The sequence below is a fragment of the Anguilla rostrata genome, chromosome 1, assembly GCF_018555375.3.
Source record: "Anguilla rostrata isolate EN2019 chromosome 1, ASM1855537v3, whole genome shotgun sequence".
Classification (NCBI taxonomy): Eukaryota; Metazoa; Chordata; class Actinopteri; order Anguilliformes; family Anguillidae; genus Anguilla; species Anguilla rostrata.
This window is the reverse complement of record NC_057933.1, coordinates 19,567,205-19,587,788: the sequence shown is the minus strand read 5'-3', so window position 1 is coordinate 19,587,788 and position 20,584 is coordinate 19,567,205. Positions and strand designations below refer to the sequence as shown.

Sequence of the window (20,584 nt, the reverse complement as noted above, 5' to 3'; positions counted from 1 at the left end):
CAGTTCAAAAGAGATTCGTTGGCAGGCTGTGGATGGTCAGGATTAAAACCATCAATAACAAGCAGCTGGCTGAGGAAATTTGAATTTCATATTTGCAAGCTGTCATTAAAGCTAAATCCTCGGTGGGTTGCTCAGATCTGTCTTCGCAGGTTTGGCACCCTCAGTAGCCATTCGCTAAGTGTTACCCTCGCCTGTGACACCATGCTGTATGGGTGGGCCATATGGCCTGGAATACCAGAAACATGATGTCTCTAGGCCCTTGGGGTGAGAGAGATATAACTTGCCGTATTGTTAGTTTCATATCTCTTGCTTACTTGCCGCAGTTTGATTCAGATGTCAGGCGTGATGTAAAACAGGCAATTTAAAGAAACAGCCTCCGGTGTTGCATCATCCCAGCCTGGTTATAACAGCACAAAGGAAGAGAGCTCATGTGCAATAGCAAACCAGTAGTGTGAGGTCAAGAAAACCCAAAGCAGAAAGCATTAGTATTTTCTGTGCTTTCCTGATCTTTCGATCTATCAATCGACTTTATTTATAAAGCACAGTTCATGCAAAAGATGCAATTCAAAGTGCTTAACATAAAATAAAATAAAATACAGGACATGAAATAAGTTTAAATGCATATTAGAAGGACCTAAACACAAGAAACGCCATAAAAAACACAACGGAAGAGAAGTGGATAAATAAAATCGGAATAAATAGGATGATTACTTACAAGGAATGAGACCTGGGTCAAATACGTATTTGTTTTGGATTAAAATACTTTTCTACGCTTTACTGATCTTGTCTGGTGTATTGGAACCAATGAAATACTCTCAAAAAGTGCAAACCCCGCCTTTTGGTCATATTGGCGGGCTCAGTTACACCAGGCGAGATCAATAGAGCACAGAAAAGTATTTCAATACGAAACAAATACGTATCTGACCTAGGTCTGAAAGGGACCAAAGATTTTTCTCAAAAATGTCCGCATTCTCTGCAGTCCTCTGGGCCTCTGGCAGGCGGTTCCAAAGGCTGGAGCCGTAATGGCTGAAGGGAGGCCTTTCCGTGAGCCCTTCCCTTCCCAGTTTTGGAACGGCCAGTCGTATGCACATCACCGCTCCTCGCTAGCGACAGTTTTTCTTTATTTTGTCATTTTGGAACGCAGAGTCACCGTGGTAGGCCTGTTTCACTGCTGCCATGCCCCCTGTCAGTTTGGTAGTGTAGAGACCAGCTTTCATCCTCCAAAGCTGTTGCTTATTTTCACTTCGCGGTCCACCAGCATGGGGAGAAAGGCAGCACATCTTGGGCAGATTCCCAGTTGATGGAAAGAGACACTGTTGTGCAATGAGAATGGGAATTCGCTGATGACAGAAATGGTCCCTCCCCGGGTGACACTACGGCCAGTTATGCATACATTTACTTCCCAGCGCTGCAGCTGGAACAGAAAACTTATTGCCATCAAGGGCAAGATGGATGGAGCCAAATGCTGGCAAGTAATTTTGGAGAACCTGTTTTTCAGTCCACAAGGGATCTACCTTTAGGGCAAAAATTAATGTTCCTACAGGACAATCACCCAAAGCACTTGGCAAAAGCTACAAAGGAATGGCTTACACACAAGAGGGGCAGTATTCTAGAATGGCCCAGCTCAAGCCCAGACTTAAATCCCACGGCTAATTTGTGGTATGAGCTGAAAATTGCTGTCCAGCGACACTCTCCGTCTAACTTGGCAGAGTTGGAGCCAATTTGCATGGAGGAATGGGCAAAAATTCCCAAATCTACTTGCACAAAGCTCATGCCGACAAACCTGAGAAGTCTGAGAGCTATAATTGCTACCAAGGTCTCTGCCAAGCGTTGACTTTGAATACTTTTGTGAATGAGAAATGTAAGTGTTTAAGTTATGGAAAAAATTGTTATTGAATCAAAATGTGCATGATAAATGTCTTGGAATTTTTGTGCTGGTGAAGGAGAAATCGTATTCCAGTGCATTGCAATTTTAAGATGTTGATCTTAAGTTCAAAGAGAGTAAATACTTTCTTAAGGAGCTGTGTATGTGCACTTATCTGTGATTGGGTCAGAGCTCCTAGACTAGGCTTTTAGATTCTACATGTAGGATTTTAGCAGATGGGCTTTATAATGTTCCCTATTATGCTGCAGATGGACTTTGTCATCTCCCCTATTACCCCATTATGTTGCTGAATCGGGGCCCAACAACAGTCTCAATGGGAGTCATCAGCTTGGTGTACTCTCCTTCCAGCCCACGCTGATTCAGCCTCCTGTCAGGTCGCCTCCCAAGGTGGTCCTGGGCTCGGCTAACGGGGTTTGGTGCAATAAAAAGGCCCGACCGCGCTCCCGCGAAACAATGGCGCTTATCTCTCCCTCTTTCATCTCCGTCGGAGTCCGTCCCCTATTACCGCGCGTCTGCGGGAGAGCGGAGGACGCTGGGAGCTTTGCTGCGGCGACGGCGGCGGGGCGGCGCACCGGTGTTCCAGCGGCGGGATTAGCCGCGGCGACAGAGCGGGCGAGCTCTTTCTGAAGCGGGCGCGTGACTCAGAGGGCTCCGGCGGGGCGATTCGTTGAGGCACTAGAAACCCCCCAGCAGCTGAAAGAGGAGCCCTGCGCTGGCGTGTCAGCCGTGGCGGTCGGCGGGTGTTGGGGGGGGGGGGGCTGAAGGTGAAGCTCCGTGTGCGGTCTCATTATCAGACGCCCTGCAGGGGAGTGCTTTGTGTTGATATTTAACAGGCAGTGAGGTTTTTTTGCGGTAATTGATGCTTATAAATGAAAGAATGTAGTGAATTGGCACAGCGAGGGGGAGTGAGAAGCTTGTTTGCACTCTTTCCTCCTCCCCCCCTCCTCTCCCTGTGTAAAAGAGAGCTCTCTCCTGACATTCGCTATTTGCTGTGGGAAGCCCACTGGCCTCCCACCACCCCTCTCTCTCCCTTTGCCCCTCCCGCCTCTTTTTTTTTTTTTTTTGAGCCTTTGGATGGCACTGGACCACACAGACTGAGAGTTTTTATGATTTCCTCTGTACAGTGCAGTATTCTGTTACACACTGAAAGGTGTTTGCTGTAATTCCCACGGACGATTGATTCAAGCCGTGTCGTTTCTTTGCAAACGTTTGCGTTTTGTGTAAATACCAGGGGAGATTTAGATGTTTGACCTTTTTTTTGCTGTTTGTATTGGATCCAGATTGAAAGTGCTTGGATCGAGTATCGAACCCCATTTAATGCTGTGTATCAGGAGCGTGACTGCTGCTGACCTCACTGCGGCTCACGAGATCGCATTTCTCTCGAGTAATGCACACGTCCAGGTTTAGGGGACGTTTTGACCGTTGCATGTTTTGCCGGCAGATTAATTGCATGAAAACAAAACATTATTTTTGCCGGTTGGGTCCAGTTGGCATTACGAGGCTTCGCGAGGCTTCGAGAATCGCTGCGCCGAACCTCAGCTGAACGCCGAACCTCAGCCTGGAGTAAAGGCGGGATTGCGTCGTCCGCTTTGATCCGGCTTGTTACCGACGCGACCTTCTCTGAACGCTGCGAATCAGACGCGCTCCTCCGGTGGCGGTGGGGGGGGGGGTGGGGGGAGCGGAAAGGGCTCAGACGACGCTGGGAGCTCCTCCGCCCCCCGTTATCTCTGCCAGCCAGGCAGCGCGGGGGGGCGTGGGGGGGTTATTACGCCTCGTTTCGATTCGCGCCATTTGTTTGACCGCCATCTCAGCCCATGCGGAAAATGAAGCCGTATCGTTTTTCCTTCTTTTTTTCTTTTTTTTTCACGGCCCTGACCGGCGCGTAAGCGCAAATCATCAGATGCAATCCCTTAACGAAGGTCATTTACACCCCCTCGCCCCGGCCAGGGCATCACATCGTGGGCCCGTCTGAGGGAGACGAAGAGCGGACCGTCACCGCTCAGCGTCGCCCGGGGTTCTGAAGTTATGTGGGGAATGCAGGTCGTAATAACGCTACTGGTGCATTCTGATCTCTGCTGATGGGCCAGTCAGGCCAACCCGAGTGAGAGAATTTTGTCACTCTCTAATTACCACCTAGGTAAAAGCAGTGGAAGGACTTGAAAACCATTGTCTAATATGATGCATCATTAGACAGCATGAAGGGCAGTTCTCATTTTAAATTTGTTGTATGTAACGTGGCTAATATTGTAACTGTGTTTATTATGTTCATTCCACATTGCATTGAGCAAAGTCAGTGAAAAGGAATTTCAAACATGCTCTGACCCTTTCTTGCTCCCATTTTTGGATTTCTAAAAATACATGCTAGCCCAACGTCACAGCACCAGAATTGTCCCAGCGGTTGAAAAGAAACCGACTTTGATATCTGTTCACGGTTTATTTTGTGGATTCTCTGCAAATATGCGTGGGGATTAAAAATACACTCCGGATGCGTGCCCGAGAAGCTTTCCAGTCTTGCTGTGTTCTGTCAGTTCTTGTATTAATTTGAACACCTGTCTCTCAGGAATGTGTGACATTTCCCTTTTTACAACATGACAACCAGCCAAACCGTTCGTTCACCTGCCCAGAACGAGGCGCAAGACCTTGAGAAAATAAACCAAACTGTCACTTCTGAATGGGCTGGGGGAAATGTTTTCAGGCTCCTAAATAATTGGTGTGTGCATAGCAAACGCTGTGTGTTTGCAAGGTGGAAACCCTCAACTGCAAAAATAAATGAATAATCACCCTACCCTTTCCCCTTCGTTTTTCTTTTGTCTCTTCTCTAACACATTTTTCTCCATCCCACTGTTTGCTTTTGGACATTGAAGTTTTGAGAGGGAAAAGACAGAAGAAACAAAACTGTTGTATTTAATTACATCCTGCTCTCAGCCCAAAGCGAGCCATGAAATTATTCATTTCCGCCGAATTCCGTTTTAATAAGAGCTCCCAGGGTAGCATGTTTTCAGCGGAACTGCTCGACCGCAGGCCCCGTTGTGTCCAGTGGTGCATTTTTTGGGTGGCGCACAAGGGGAAAGGGGGGGGATGGGATACGTAGGACAGCGCTCGGCTGCTAATTGCCCGACTTCCGGTTGTAAACACATTGGACTGGTGAGTAACGGTCGCTGTCTGTCCTGGAGGGAAGGACCACCTTGATGCGGAGACGAGTGGAGCCAGGCTCCGCAGAGCGTGTGTACATTTCACCAATTCCGATAAATCAGCGCGTAGCGTCCAAACTGAATGCTTCTTTAGCTGTAGTCTCTGTGTGAATTAGGGTGGGATCTTGTGGCCTGAGGTTAAGTGTGCTGGTCATAACAGTGGCCCATTTCTGAATGTAGCCTAATGGATCCCTTTGGAGTGGTGCTGCAGTAATCGAGCTCATTCTGTAATACAAGACTAAATATTGCTTTTTTTGTATTGTATTTGTAGGCCCATCCCACCTCTGCAGCTTTCATTACTAAAATGGGGTGGTGCAGCTAAACATGCTTGTCCTCCATGTGTGCTGCTGAAACAGGCAGGCTGCTAGGCGCCTGAGCATCCAGTCACTGTTATACGATGAGGAGAGGAGAGTAGACTGCCAATTGAAACCCTTTCTGTGCTATAGAAGGGAACTTTGCTGTTTTTTTACCTTTTACTCAGAATATATTGCCTTTGACTTGGTTTATATTTCTGTCTGTCAATATGCATGACATGATTTCATAAAGAAGACTTTTTTGTGCATTTGCTTTAACTTATGAAAAAGTATCATAGTACATTTAAGCTATGTATATACTTAAAGGGAAGGTTCATTTTCTGCCTTTTAAAAAAATATATCTCTTCAGTTTTGGTACGTGTTTTTTATTGGCCCAGACAGTTTTTGTGTACAATTGAAGGGTTTTTTAAATATTTACGGACATTTCTGATAACCTGCATACTTTATGGAATTGGGGCATTCAGAGGTTGGTTCAAAGCAAGAAAATATACCTTAGGGAAACTCTAAAACAACGTGTGCAGAAATGTATTCCCTCAGAGGTTTCGCGTGTCTGTTTTCTGGTTGGAACAGCTTCCTATGACACACGCAGCCTGGGACTGCTGCGCTCGGGGGAAATCGTGGCGAGGCATTCTGTGTCATAATTATACACAGGTCCTTAGGAGAGGAGCGCTTGTGCTGCTCGAGAATTGAGATGGCAAGAAGTGCTGTCATGATTCAAAAATTCTTATATTTATTATTTCGGATAAACAGAAAAAGAATCTGTTCTTATTTTCAGAATCAGGAAACGTTATATCACTGTACAAGCTGCTTTGGAGTTTCTTGAAGTGTATTTTCTTGCTTTAGATCACGAATCCCCTGAATGCCACTCTGCCAGCCGTAGCAAGTCGGCTGGTTGTCAGAAACTCCTAGAAGTGTCTGCAGTATCCTGCATTGCACATAAAAACTGCCTTGGCGAATCAATAGCATACACTAAAACTTGAATAAAATTTTAAAACCCCAGAAAGTGAGCTATCCCGTTAACCATGTAGCATCTTAGATTGATTATAGAATTGGCACTCTCGTCTCCAACAGTTTACAGCCTGACCAACTGGGGCTTTGCTGTGTTTGAGTTTGAAAGATTGCTACGTTATTTTGCTGACTAACCATTTATTCTGTCACTTAGTAAATGATTGTAGTCATAAATGTTTACGACACCATTTCAATATTCAGCGGTTTTGAGCCAGTTTGCATTGTGGCAGTAAGTTTGTATATTCATAAGCAATTTGGGGAAACTACAGTCATTTTACAAGCAAGGTCAACAAAGTGAGATGGTGTCACATCTCAGAAATACTTGTGAACACTGGAATGCATGACACTACTGCTGTATTTGGGAAGAAACTGCTTCTCCAAAATGGATGCTTTGTGAGGAATGTGACAGACTTGAAGCTTAATTTATCTGTTTTTTATTTTTTTTTACCACGTATTGTTTCAATAGCGTTTTGTGGTTTTATTAACAAAACATATGTGTTTGCCCGTGCAGCTGACCAACCTGAACCTGGCCAATGGGGCGTTCAGTAGAGCTGGTTTCACACTCAACCCATCGGTCCGTCATGGGACGCTGACCCACGGACCAGTCCGAGCTGTGCGCGCCGAAACCAGCCCCATGAGGTAAGTCCGGCCAATCCCAGCAGCCCAAATGCGGCTTGCACATGGAATGCTGGGTCTTTGCATGGTACACGCATTACATTCATTGGACAAAAGAGTCCTGCTCCCTCCATTAGTAAAATTCCTTCACGCCAATGCATCATACGGATTGCGCACACCTGTGAAAGTTTTCTTTTTTTTAAGAACATTAAATCAAGTCAATATTACCATGCGACTGGTATTTAGAATACAGTTTTCATTGACTGATAACCTCTGACAAATATATTACAGCAAAACTGTTTAAATTACTTGACATGTAAATCAGGAGCCGGGTTGGTACGGAGAGATTGATGCTCGGGATGAACTGGTTCAGTGGGCCTTTCAGCTGCCTGCAGCTGGGGGGAATTTCTGCTCAGAGCAGAGCGTCGGTTCGGCTGGCACGGGTTTCTCCCGTGTATTATAGTGTATTGTCATTATTACGATGAATTATTTGGTTAGCAAATACCCTCATCCGTGACTGTTGAAATTGCATTGAATAGTTTATACACATCGCTGTAGAACTTGTATAATTGTGTTGATCTACTGTTCTCGTGTATTTTCCAGAAAGTGCGGAGCTTTCCAAGGGAATTAGACCCCCTAAACCATCTGGTTCAGAGAGCCGGTGTCCTAACTGTAATGCCATTGTGGATGGAGCTCGCGGCTGTGCTGTGATATGATGTAACTGCAGCAGAAATAATTGGCGCGGGCTTGTTTAGTATTTGGACAGGAGACCTCTTTGGAAAACAGAGTTGCTACTGAAAGAGTTGTTGCTGGGCCAGTACTGTGTACACACACCAGTGCTCTGGCCAGAATGGATAATCCAATGTCCCAGCCCAGCGATTGGGCACTGTGCTGTAAAAACGTGTTGTTCTTTCATGAGACTTAGAATGTTGAGATCCTATGGCAATTTTCAAAAGGGTAGGGGAGGGGTGTTAAGCCCAGTGTCCTGGTTAAATTTCCACAGAACTAGCTCTTGGAGCATTACCAAGTGATACCTTACACTCTGTAAAGGTGTAGCCCACACAAAAACAAAATTGCTCCCCAGATTCCTGGTTTTCAGCGATTTTACACAACAGCTGTCTGATATGATGGGAAGTTGGCACCTTTGGAGCGAGTCTTGAAACTTCATCCGCGAAGAAGCCATTACTGAGAACGGCAAGCATCCGAGCGAAAACTGGACCAAAGAAGAGAACTGTGCTCTGATGTGCCAAGATGGGGCCCCAGCTGTCTGGCTGAAAGAGTGCCATATTGCAGTGACAACCGTCTTCATCTTGGGGACCGTTTGTCAGCCTTTGTTTTTTCGAAATGTACACCTGTTTACATCTGAAAGCTTATGAGATGACCTTATGAGTAGTGGTGTGCTCCATTCTCTGGGTACTCATGCTTTTCTACAGCGTATGAACTGTGGGCAAATCGCAGCCAATCAGCAGCACTGACACTGTGGTTACATTACCTATTGCTCGGGACATCTCTTCATTATCAGTTGCTGGGAGCTGTTGACAAACTCCACATGACCCACCTACTCCATTGTCACATTTGCTCATGAATTCCTAAGTTTTGCCCAAAAATATAAAACAAAAAGTAGACTGTACTTTGGAAACAGCACTCTGGGCACAACTTCAGGCACTCTGGGCACAACTTGTATTTTCAAGTGTGCCAGTACCGCCTGAAACCCTTTGACTCATCGAAAATGTGAGGATTTAGCCCCCTCCCTCACTCTGGTGATATTGTTTCTCCAAGTGCGGTCGAAAAGGGGGGGGTTGGGGGGGGGGGGGGTGGTTGAGTGATAGTGACCTGAATGCAAGCAGATGGCTGATCCCCAAGATTAGTGTTTCTGTTTCAATGAACTTCACAAGTCCACAGAACCAGCCCCCCCTCCCCTCCCCCCCTCCCGGGATCAAAAGAGCAAGAACAGCCAGATACATGTCCCCTCCGTGCAGTCTCTCCATCTTTTACCCATTTCTCGCCTTACCTCTCCATCTCCCGCACATATTTTCGCCCAGCGCACCTCCGTCCCCTTAAAAGACCCCTCGGGTTGACTTCTGTAAAATATTACTATTCATGTGTAGTGCGGTATTTGCCCTCTCAGAGGCTGGGGGAAAGCGAATGGTGCATTGCAATCTCGCTGGGGTTCACTGCCAAAGCAAACAGCCATTCCTCACAGAGAGACGGGAATCTGCGAAATGTAGGGCCATTGTGCATAATCGAGAAGAGCAGGTTCAGTGTGGCGCGAATGCAGCCAGGGGGTCACAGAAAATAAACGGGTGTGTTTTCTCAAGCCTGCGTTCTGTGCTACATTAACAGGATTAGCATATAAGCTAAATAAAGTGGTGATAAGCCCAATGGGGACCTGTCTTAGAGCTTGTCTGGCCTGTCTGGGGTGAATAAGAAGCTGTTGTTCTCCGTATCCATCGAGCGAAATCTCTTTTCCAGTCCCAGCGCCGTTCCTCTGCCTGTTCTAATGGGCTGTAATCCGGACACCCATCACTGCATATTTTTATGGCCGTGCGGTATTTCCCTGCATGTGGAAAAGAGAAAAGCGCTTTGCCGTTTGCTGCAGTTATCTTGATTTAGAAAGCTGGTCACGACACTACGCTTTCTGTGAGTACAGTCAGGCATTCATTCCATTATGACCAGCGCAGTACTTTTGGGGCCAATAACGTCTCCATAAATAGAAATGGATGGATTATAAAGCCCTGGTAACTGCCCTTGCTCCACCAGTTTATATTAAGATAAAGCAACAAGTGCATTGTATTCTAGTAAGTAAACTAATATACTCACTGCAACGTAGGTTGCCTTGTTTGTCGCTTTGTATTTTTGTACATTGCTAGGGGGCAGTAGTCATTTTATTATTTTGTAGCTAATGCCCCATAAGTGAGAGGTACGCCAGCTGAGCACAGACGAAACGGTTTTGACGGTTGTTTTGAAATTGTTATGTTGCCTTCCTTCTTGTGACGAACACATCAGAACCATGTTTATGGTCTCTGTGAATTCAGATTAATTTTGTGTTCCGATATGGTCTAGGGAAAATGCGAAAGTGCAGAACTTTGTATCGTGAGAAAGGGAAAGAACTTTGGTGTCCTGGTAAAGAGTAGCATGAAAGCTGAACCAATGTTTCATTGCTGTCGAAAGCCCAGTAAATCACTGTGTATTGTGTTTTTTCAACAGAACGTATTAAAATTTTTGTCTGTGTCTTGTTTCAAATGGATGATTCTCAAATTTTGGGTCCAGTGTTAGGTTTTCCAGCCCTTTAACGAGTGTACATTATGGCAGAGAGGTTGTTCAGCAGGGTATAAATGCGAACATTGTGTATTTGACATTTTTAGGGGAGTGTGATAAAAGACACCAGTTTTGCCTTCATGGAAATATATGCTTGTTTTGTTCAAACCACTTGGAGCAGGGAGTTTTAGAGCTGGTTCTTAAGTGTGCTTTCCAAAGGTTTATATGGGAAGCCTCTCTTCTTCCTCATAGGAAAGTGCATTATATCACTGAAACAAAAGCCCTGCCTTCACCAGTAAAAGCCTCCCTTTGAGAAGTTCACAAGAGTCTAAGCTCTTGAGAAGCATTTGTCGGCCCGATTTTTTGAGGGCTGCATTCAAGAGGCAAATTAACAGTGGGAAGATTTTCTGTGTAATCAACTTTGGGAAATTTTATTGGTGCTTAGTTTGGGGTATTGGGTCACAGTCAATAAAACTTAAGGGCGAGTTTAACGGTCACAGAAGAATCTTTAAAGCGAAAACCGAAAGTTAATGTATTTTTTGGAGAAGTGGCGTTCTAAGTTTTGAGACTGCTGGAGTTTTAGTGAGATTTCTTTTTATAGCCCTACTTGAAAAGATTTCTCTTTTTTTGGGGGCCAGTGGCATTTTTACTGCGTTTTTATGTGTGCGAGCAGGATGAGCTGATAGCCGAGTGCGGCATGGGACTATGGAGGCAGCCGAGGACGATGCGGGGGGGGGGTGGGGGGGGTGCTGTTAAGTCAACAATCCCTCTCCCACATAGCCCAACCCCAGCAGAGCTGTGCTACACAGGCATAGCTGCCCTGCTGCATTGTTCCCTGCTGAGAGCGAGTGCTTCAGTTTGCTGCTGTATTCGCTGTATTCACTCTGCTAGGCCTTTGGCTCGTCAAAGCATCACTTTGAATTATCGAGCTGTGCTTGTAGGCCCCAGATTGCATCTGAGAGTCTTGTGGTGAAGCAGGCGTTGTAGGCGGGTTAGGGAAGGCTGCGGACGATGCACCGCGCTGATGTTTGGCGTCCGTGAGGGAGAGACCCCCGAGTTCAGACTGCAGGTTTCATGGCTTGAGTAACGCCAGAGGAGGCGGAGAGGCGAGGGTTAAATGTGCGGTTGCTCTCTATTTTTACAGTGATACGTGAGTGACAGTGTCTCAGACAGCTTGGCCCTGATCTCCCCTTCTGTGTTTTTCCAGTCCTGCCCTTCCTTATGTATGGAACTGTCAGGGAATTCCTGGAATGTCTGGCTTTTTCACTTTTTAAAATGTTTTTATTTCCACAAAAGAGGAAAAAAAGGTTTTTTTATTAAATTGATATATAATTCTTTACTTCGCACAAATGTATATTACAGGTTGGAAAAAGTGAACGGGCTAAACTGCTATGGTGTGGCGATACCGAGGCTCACAGCGTTTTTTAAACGGCGCGCTTGCGAGGTTGGAGAACCTTTCCTTTGACTGTCCCTCCTTTTTCAGCTGCATTGTGCTTGCTTTTAAAGGCTACCCCCTCTGCTTTTGAACTGCATCTGTATTTCTTACATTCCACTGCATGTGAGGGTATACCTGTTACTGCAGCTGAGGAGCTTGTCAGAAAGAAGCAGTAAATCAGTGTCCTTGCTGTGCATACTGTACTGTGCATACATTATGTAAGACACTGGTTAACCTGAATACCTCAATAATGGAAGCTATAATTAACTCAGAAATTTTTTCCCGAACCTGGATCCTTGTCAGTTGACGATGACACGGCCAAAGGTGTGTGTGTGTGTGTGAGAGAGAGAGAGAGAGAGAGAGAGAGAGAGAGAAACAGAGGTATGGTGGGAAGGTGGATAGCAAAAGGCTTCGGTATCATACAGTAATTTTCCACATGATGCAATTCACCGAAACCCTCTTCTCCCCTCATTAAGTTGAACCCTTTTCTTGGCGCACGACCCTTGTTATTGCTGCAGCCATTGTTGGGTCCTTCGACCGGTGTAACGTCTTTAATGAGATATTAGAAAAAAAAAAAAAAACCGCTTTGATTTTGACTCGATACTGTTGCTTTAATGTATAATTTCCTGAGTCCCAGTGCCGGGGCCGGCGGTGTGTGCCAAACATGCTGAACCCGTTAGGCGCACCGGCTCTTTAAGGAAACCGCGGGGGTGAAGTACGATGGCTTTCAAAGAGCGGCGAGCCCTTTGAAGCTACGTGGCCGGGATCTGCCAGGTATGCTGCCTCAGCGCTTTGAACAGTTCAGTGTGCTGAGAGCAGGCTATGCCCATCTACAGTACATGCGTGCAGTTAACCCCTTGGGCGGGCTGTTGTGGAGGTCCCCAGCATCTTATTCTAAATGGAGCGAGAACCAAAAGTCAAACGGATACCGCTACACAACGAACTTACGGCCCAAAATCTTTTTTTTTTCCTTCGGTGAAGTTTGGGACCTCAAGCTTTGCTGAAATCGTGACGTTTTCCCTTAACAAATTCAACAAAAACAGTGTGAAGTAAGACAATAAAGAGCTGCATCACTTTACCAAGTTTATTTATTTTACCAGCCCCCAATCTTAGTGTGCATAACAACAACATGTATCACTTGCCTGTGAATTAACCATACTCACGGACTGGTATTTGGGGTACTTTTACGCTTCACTGTGAGGGTTGAATGTTCCCTCAGCTCTCGGGTTATTCTTGAGGTGAGTAGTAATGTGTGTTTTGGATTCGCGATTAGTCGTCATTATGGAATATTTAGGTTTGGGATGCAGCAGTGCATGTCATTGTTATCCGAAATACCGAAATATTCACTGATCTAACATTCCTGTACACTGACACTTAAGTTTAGTCCCCTTAACTCAATTTCCATTTCTGTACCAAAAGGTCCTCTCCCACATGCACACTCCATTTTTAGCTGTAACTCTACCTGCTTCTGGATTACTGCTGGTAAGGTTTGAGGTTATGATTCCAGTAAATTCCTAGGCTCGGATTTTGATTGGAACGAAGCAATTGCTTTGGGAAATGGAGTCGGAAATAAGAAATGAATGTCTCTGCTTAGTTCTGGCGAAGGAGTGAAATGATGGCTGGTTCTGTTGTAGCACTTCCCTTCTCCGAACTCCTGAAGAATAACCGCAGGTAGTGCGCCCATCACGAAGCTGCAGAATGAGTTCCAGTGATGTCAGGTTCTTCCTGTTCAGCCAAGTTCTGCAGAGGAAAAGAAAATTTGAAACCACTTTAAGCACAAGAGATTCCTTTGTAAGAAAATCTAATTGATATTTATCTCTCTCTCCTGAAATCGTGAATTAGAAGGTCTGTTTGCATATAGTTGGTGTTCAATTAGGAAATTCATGGAATGCTTCATATACCAATAGCCTTCATGTTTGTCAAACACCAGTGTGGTTTAATCACTGTAGACAGCATAGTGTGTGGGTAATATGCAGAACTTTACTGTTTTGCCTTTATTTTTTTTCTCAAAAGCTAAAATTGCATCATAAAATATGTTGTTGAGCTCATAAAAGCCATTAGGATAACATCATTCATCGATTTACAGATGCAAGAAATCCCGTGAGAAAAAAAGCTGATAAAACTCTTAAAAGGCTTTAGTGGGGGTGGAAAAAGGAGGACACTAAAAGTTTTTTTAATGTTTTTATTTTTTTAAAAGTTTGATGTCGTCCTTTTAATAAAAAAAGTTTTACCGTAATTGTAACCAGATGTAGCGGTACGCACCTGGAATTCCCTGAGGTGCGAACGCGAGAAATCCCACTGTCAGATAATGGGAGTGCGTAAATGAGCGGACCGAGATGCTACAGTTGAAAGCCTGCGGGGCGAGCGCAGATTTAACCCCTCCTTCCCCCGGGCCTCCGTCCGTACAGCACATCTGAAACGGGAAGCCCTGCATCATCCCTCTGCACGGAGCTGGCCTACTGGCCCTGAGGCACGGACGGCACGTCCTGTGTAGCACCGCCACGGCTTTCTGGGCAGACGGCGAGAGAGAGAATGAATAGATGATGGGAATGGCAGACGGGCTTGCGCTCGATGACATCCACATGGTGAGCCACAGGCGTTTAAACGTGATGTCACCGCGGCGTGGCCCTGTTCCCACGTTCAGCGCCGCGCGGCAGATTTACGCCTTCGGCACATGCGCGACTGGCGGGGCGGTGTTGTTTTAACTTGTATCAGCTCATTTGGGTAACTGCGGCACGGGTTGTTCCCTCGCCCAATCATGCCGGCCTCCAGAATGCTGCAAAAAAGAGCCTGCCGCACCAGTGATGGGAAATACGTCTGTGGTCATTTTTATAACCTTCTTTGATGACTGTTATTTATTGTGCTGGAATTGCATGGCCTGGGACTGTTGCTCATGATGGGGGACACAGGCAGCTTATGTTCCCTCTCCCCCTGCCTCCCATAGTGCACCAGTAACTGAGGATGAAGTGGGATAAAAGGGACGTACACCATGACTGTTCGTTAGGTAGATGTACATGCAATAAATCAACGGAGAAGGCCAGGTCAACTCCGTTTTGTGTTTATACGATCACATGAAATCTGACACTGATCTTTTGGAGGTTCACATGGAGGTCTGCTTGTGCCAAGCAGGCGTGCGTTTGGACCACAGCCTGGATTGGACCTGGGGTCACACTGACTGTTGTGCTAGCTGTGATGTCAAATGGGGAATGCGTGTCTATTTTGTGTAAATTCAAAAGCCTTTTTTTTTTTTTTTAATTAATTAATTTTTTTTTTAAAGAGTGTATTTTCAGCTTTGCACATTTGGCATATTTCTAACGGAGTCGGTAAACATTACAGAATCCCTCTGTGATAAAGGAACTTTATCAGCTTCCTGCATTCTGATTGCCGTTGAAACAAGGAATTCTGTTCTGGCTTTTCAGGCTGCTGAGCCTTTTTTCATCTTCAGAACTTTGCTTGTGCCAACCCTTCTTTGAAGGGTAATAAAAGCAGAAGAAAGTTGTAAGGAGCGATGATGTGGTAACAAACGCGTTGACGTGCTCAGAGGTTTGATTTTCCAGGTTGTTGCTTTGTGAAGCATATGAAACTTGACGGTTTTAGAGAGGGGAGTCAAGGGTTATGTTTACAATGCAGCTAGTGTGTGTGATGGGTCCGCCGCTGCAGTGGCGCCTGCATTATCGTGGTTGGGTGGGTAAGATTTGCAGGTGGAGCAGACGTGGACCTTTCTGCCACGCTGACCCTTAACCCCACTGTTATGGTTTTGTAGGTCGATGCAAGGAGGGAAATGGGGCGGTAAATCTGCTGTTCCCGTGTTTCACGTGTTGCATGCTTAAAATATTAGGCCTGCGTGACCATAGACATCCACTTTATTATTCACATTGTCTGCGTTAGAATACATGAACTTGCCCTAAGTAGTAACTGATAAGAAGCTTGGACTTTGTGAATTCACAGTTGGATATGTCAGTGTGGTTCAAATTCGTTTTTTAACTTCCTGTATAGTAATTGAAATTAAGCTGCCAAGTTCAGCCTTGAGAAGGTGGGGCATGTAATTCCTGGATGTACTCCCATGGCCCACAGAGTCTTTCCTGTTTGCTGGGCCTCAGGTTTCTCCCTTGCCTCTTCTCAGTGACCTTGTGCCTAGAGAGGCCAGCACTCACGTAAGAGCATATTGAGCTGAGAGTGCTTCACCCAGTGTGGACCACTCCTGTCCTGCTTGCTCAGGAAGCTTAGGTCTTGGATGGTCCTGGGTGTGTTTTCATTTCAGGCACAGTTGGCTGAATTTGCTGAAGCTTGTCTCTTAACCTTTCTCCTCCCCATATAGGCATAGCAGGGAAGCATCCTCTGGCCTTTAGTTCTTATAAAGCTGATAATGTGGTTAGAGTTTCTGCTAAGAAAAACAGCCTGCAGCTTTGTTTTTAACAATGAGGTGGTTGATAAAACGCTGACAGAATGAAAAGCATTTGCAAGAGTAATGACGGAAAAACCTGCTTTTAACATTTAGGCAGCAATACAAACCCAATGCTTATTCTGTACCCTTGGCTATGACTGCTCGGTGCTCCAGGCCCTTTTAAGAAATCAGCTGCATAAACTGATTGCATCATTTGAAGTAATAATGCAATACTTGATGTGATGAAGCATAGCATGAACTGTCTAAGCACAGTTGTGTCTCTCTAGTGTGCAAACTCATTGTTGAACTAACTTCTGCCCTTAATTACTTGGGTCAGTCATTTGCACACATTCTTTAAAGGTAACAGAATGTACTGTAACGTGCTACAGTATCTCTCTCTCTGCCTGTCTGTCTTTCATTCAAAATTCAAATTTCAAATTCAAGCTGCTTATTTAGCATGTCAGAATTTGTATTGCCAACCATTGCAAGGAAAAAGTAAAACATCTGCTAACAAACAAAGAATAACAACAGAATATTGTCATTGTATATACTTGTATACATACAGTACACATACATATATACATACATATAAGCAGTAATAATAATAACATAATTTAATAACATGTAATATAATAATAGTATAATAAAACTCTCTCGCTCTGTTGCTCTCTCTCATTGCTGTGATTTATCTGCAGTGTATAGCCTATTTCTTGGAGCATTACAATTAGTTTGGAGATGCAACAAAAGCCAACCTTTAGTAGTCTTAACGCCATGTTCTAGTGACGTTAAGTACGAAGGGAAGGCTCTGAATTGGTGTGGTGTGCCAGGGGAAGCGGGCAGCTGTGCCCGTGTCGGTGGGCTCTGCGGCCTGCTGTTCGTCATGCTAAGTGCTCCCTGCCCTCACCGCTTGGCCAGGCCCTTGGCCCGCTGACCACAGCCACTCAGTGCAGCTTGTTTAATGTGTTGACCTTTTCTGCTCCATGTAAGAGCGACTTCTTTAACTCTTCTCATGTCTTTTTTTTTTCTCACACTGATTCCAAATGCAGAAAGCGTAGCCTGATGGACTGGCGTGTGTGTTCCTGTTCTATAGAAAGCAGGCCAGTCCAATTTTGAGAAAACATGAATGGACAGTGAGGGCGGGCTCTTGTGACTGAACTGTGATGTCATTCTCCCAGCCGACGGATGATTTGCTACCGGTCGTTCCTGTGGTGCTGTGAGAACGCAGTAGGGTCTGTGTGAACTTTTTTTTTTTCGGCAGGGTCCCGCGGGACGACGGGGACACCCTGAGCGACGGAGACGCGCACGGCGCCTACGGCCTGGTCACGGGGGTGGCCCCGCAGCAGCGCTACCACCCCACCTCGGGCAGCTACCAGCTGCAGTTCGCCATCCAGCAGCTGCAGCAGCAGAAGATGCAGTCCCGGCAGCTTCTGGACCACAGTCGCGCTCGCCACCAGGTACAGTGCGTCTGCCTCTCAGGCTCCGTTTGTCTCAAAGCTCGGCCCAAAGTCGGACATTTTCTCCTTCGGTTTACTCTCGTGCTTGCAGTGCAGCGTAATGTTCCGGCAGCTGGGCTTGGGACGCCAAGGTTATTGGTTTGAATCCCAGGAGGGGCTCTGCAGTTGTACCCTTGAGCAAGGTGCTTAACCTGAATTGCTTCTGTAAACATCCAGCTGTAGAAACTGATTTTATGTATAAAGAATGTAAGCCTTGCAAGTCACACTGGCTAGGTTACTGCTTAAAATTTACGTGCAAATGAATTCTGTGCCAGAAATGAACGTTTTTAAAAAGATTATCTTCCTCAGATTTTTATACTTTCTACATATATGTACCATATTAAAACTATTTTTTCTCAAAGCAGGAAGTGAATAATATATTTTGTACACACGGTATTATCTGTGCTATACATATATGCACTGTATGCTGTATGCATAATTTTATGTAATTACTTTATCCAGTGACTTAGCCTAGTTTATACAGTAAGGTTTTATAAATAGAAGTATCGGTAATGTACTAAAATGTGCTAGCACAGCCGCAATAAAACGTTTTTTGTGAAGCAATTTCACACACAAGTGCCATACTGACGTATTGGTCCAAGCCGATAGCGAAAGTGCTGCTAACGTTAACCGTGAACAGCACCAGTGGTACAGAAGTGGCTGAAAACCGTGCAGTCTTGCATGGTCTTCGGAGAGAGAGGCAAGACTGGGCTGATGGAAGCAAGACGCAGTCAGAAGTGCCTCTGCAATGTCATACGAGGATATTGCATCCTGTGTGTTTTCCGTTACGGTATATACCATCGGACAGAAGATAAGGCATCTTAAGTGGTTTTTTTTCTTCTTCTGCTCAGTGTAATCCTAAAGTAAATCTGGAAAGTGCACTGCGGGGTGAGCAGTGGTGACTTCTTTTAAAGAAAGCTGGAGGAGGCCAAGGGCAGCTGATCAGGCTCCAAGCTCTGGGACTGCAATTGTGTTTCAGCGTCAGGAACATTTTAGTACCAGTCTTGATTTCCTTTGATTGAGGTTCAGAGGAATGCAAGAAGCTCTTGTCCCCCCCCCCACCCCTCCCCCAATTTTTCAAATTTATTGAAACAAAGTCTTGTATGTAAACACGCAGTCTTCTGAGTGCTATTGAGTTGCATGGGACGGGAAAACTTAATTCTGCTGAGAAAAGTCAGGAAGCCCCTGTATTTTCGTCTGCGCAGTATCAACCGCTTGTTTATTTTAAACAATGATATTGCCCAAATCCCTGCTAAAAGCTCACACAGTCTCTCAGACCCATGTCTCTTGTGTTAGTATTAGCAAAAGTATTGTGGGAGTCTCTGCTCAGGCCACCAACGGAATGGAGTGAATGGAACGAATTCGCTGGAAATTCAACAAAATGATAATGCAAGCATAATTTTTTTTACAACCAGAAGCCCCCCCCCCCCTACTTTTGTTCTCCTCAGTGCTTTTTTCTTTTTTCCCCACCCTCGAAATTTGGCTGAGCAACTGGACTGGAAGTCATGTGATCAGGGACCTTAGCCAATCAGTGACCTGGTAAAGTCTGAGCAGCCTGCCTGTCCAGAAAATGGATTTTTCTGCTTTAGTCACTATTGAAATTTCATTCCGGTTTTAGATCCGTGTGTTTTTGCTGAAACGAAATCTCTAAAAAAAAGATGCAAGGTAGGAGAAAACGCAGAAAACCTGCCGCATTTAATTTTCACGCCCTTTGAGAGTACCGCAGATGGGCGTGGGTTCGTGCACGCTGGTGGCAGGGCACCCAGGCCACTGTCGAACGGTGACCCTGCTTGGCGCTGGGACGTGACTGAATCGTCGGGGGGGTTGGAGCGAGTGGATGCGCTCGTTTGTTCACTTTTCGGGTAACGGCGATCGCGCTGACGTCAGCGTTTCTGCTCGAGGTTGGGCCTAATTAATACGAGCGAGGCGGTGTTTTTCTTGGCCCGGCTGGCGCAATTACGCAAGCGTTTCTGTGAAAGTGATCCCTGTAACCTCTCTGCTCCCTCCCCTCCCCTCCCCTCCCCTCCCCTCTCTCTCTCTGATTGAGGAGAGTTCACCGGTTCACGCTGCCCCACCAATCAGCAGAGGCTCCTCGCCGTAACCGGGCGTCCCCTCCGCCATGACGACGACGACGATGATGATTATGATAAATACGAGGCAGGAAATAATCTGGCCCGTTAATTGGTGCGCGCAATCGTACGAAGCGCGGCCGAGACACCGGCCGGTTGTTCTGCTCGCACAAAGCGGCCATTTACAGGCCTCGGCCGCGGGTTTGGGGAGGGCTGACCGTGCCTCGTGAGTCACTCACTGTCAGCACCCCAAAAACCACCTCCCCCCCAACCCCGAGTCTGCCCTCAGCTTACTCTTTCTGCTGCATCTTCCACATGAGTTTGTTCTCACAGGCCCTGCAATTAGCTTAGCGCTTTCAGTGTAGTGTTCAGCCATGTCTACTGCGGCTTTATTTGTCTTTGTAAAAATGCTCGGTTGCTGGTCTACTTTTTTCTGACTAACTATTAGAAATGATTTCAGACGACCAAAAAAAGAAAAAGAAGACCCATTGTGGCAATGCATATTGTAAACGTTAAAAAAAAAAAAACAGAAAAAGCAGGTTTTTTCTTTCGGACGAACAGCAAAATAACTGTTAACAGTGGAATCGCTCTTTGCGATTACTGTCCGAGCCGGTTCTTCGCTTGAGTGCACTTGAATGACGCTGAACGACCGCGAACAACAACAACAACGAACAAAATGGCCGTGGAAGACCAGTCTCCGGATCGGTTCCCGGTCGTTCTGCGTTCGGTGGCGTGATGCGTGCGTAGCACCCTCGCGTAGCAGCTGTCGGGCCTGCGTTCGCGCGGTCCCGTAAGGCCTCTTAAAGCGCGTCGCCGGGGGAGCCGGACGCCGCCGCTCGGCGCTAGCGGGGCCGCTCCGAGCGCTGGGCTGCGAGAGGGGGAGCTCTGGGTCACCGGCTGCTCTGCGGAACTCGGCGCTCGTGGGAGATTTG

At 46.1% G+C, this 20,584-nt stretch overlaps 1 protein-coding gene across 1 annotated transcript in view; it reads left to right on the top strand.

The window, feature by feature from the left end:
• Positions 1-20,584, top strand: part of ttll5 (tubulin tyrosine ligase-like family, member 5) — an 84,680-nt gene that overhangs the window by 43,986 nt on the left and 20,110 nt on the right. The window contains 2 exon segments of the mRNA XM_064328042.1: positions 6,910-7,037; positions 17,349-17,544. Of these exon segments, the coding sequence (XP_064184112.1) occupies positions 6,910-7,037; positions 17,349-17,544 (324 nt within the window).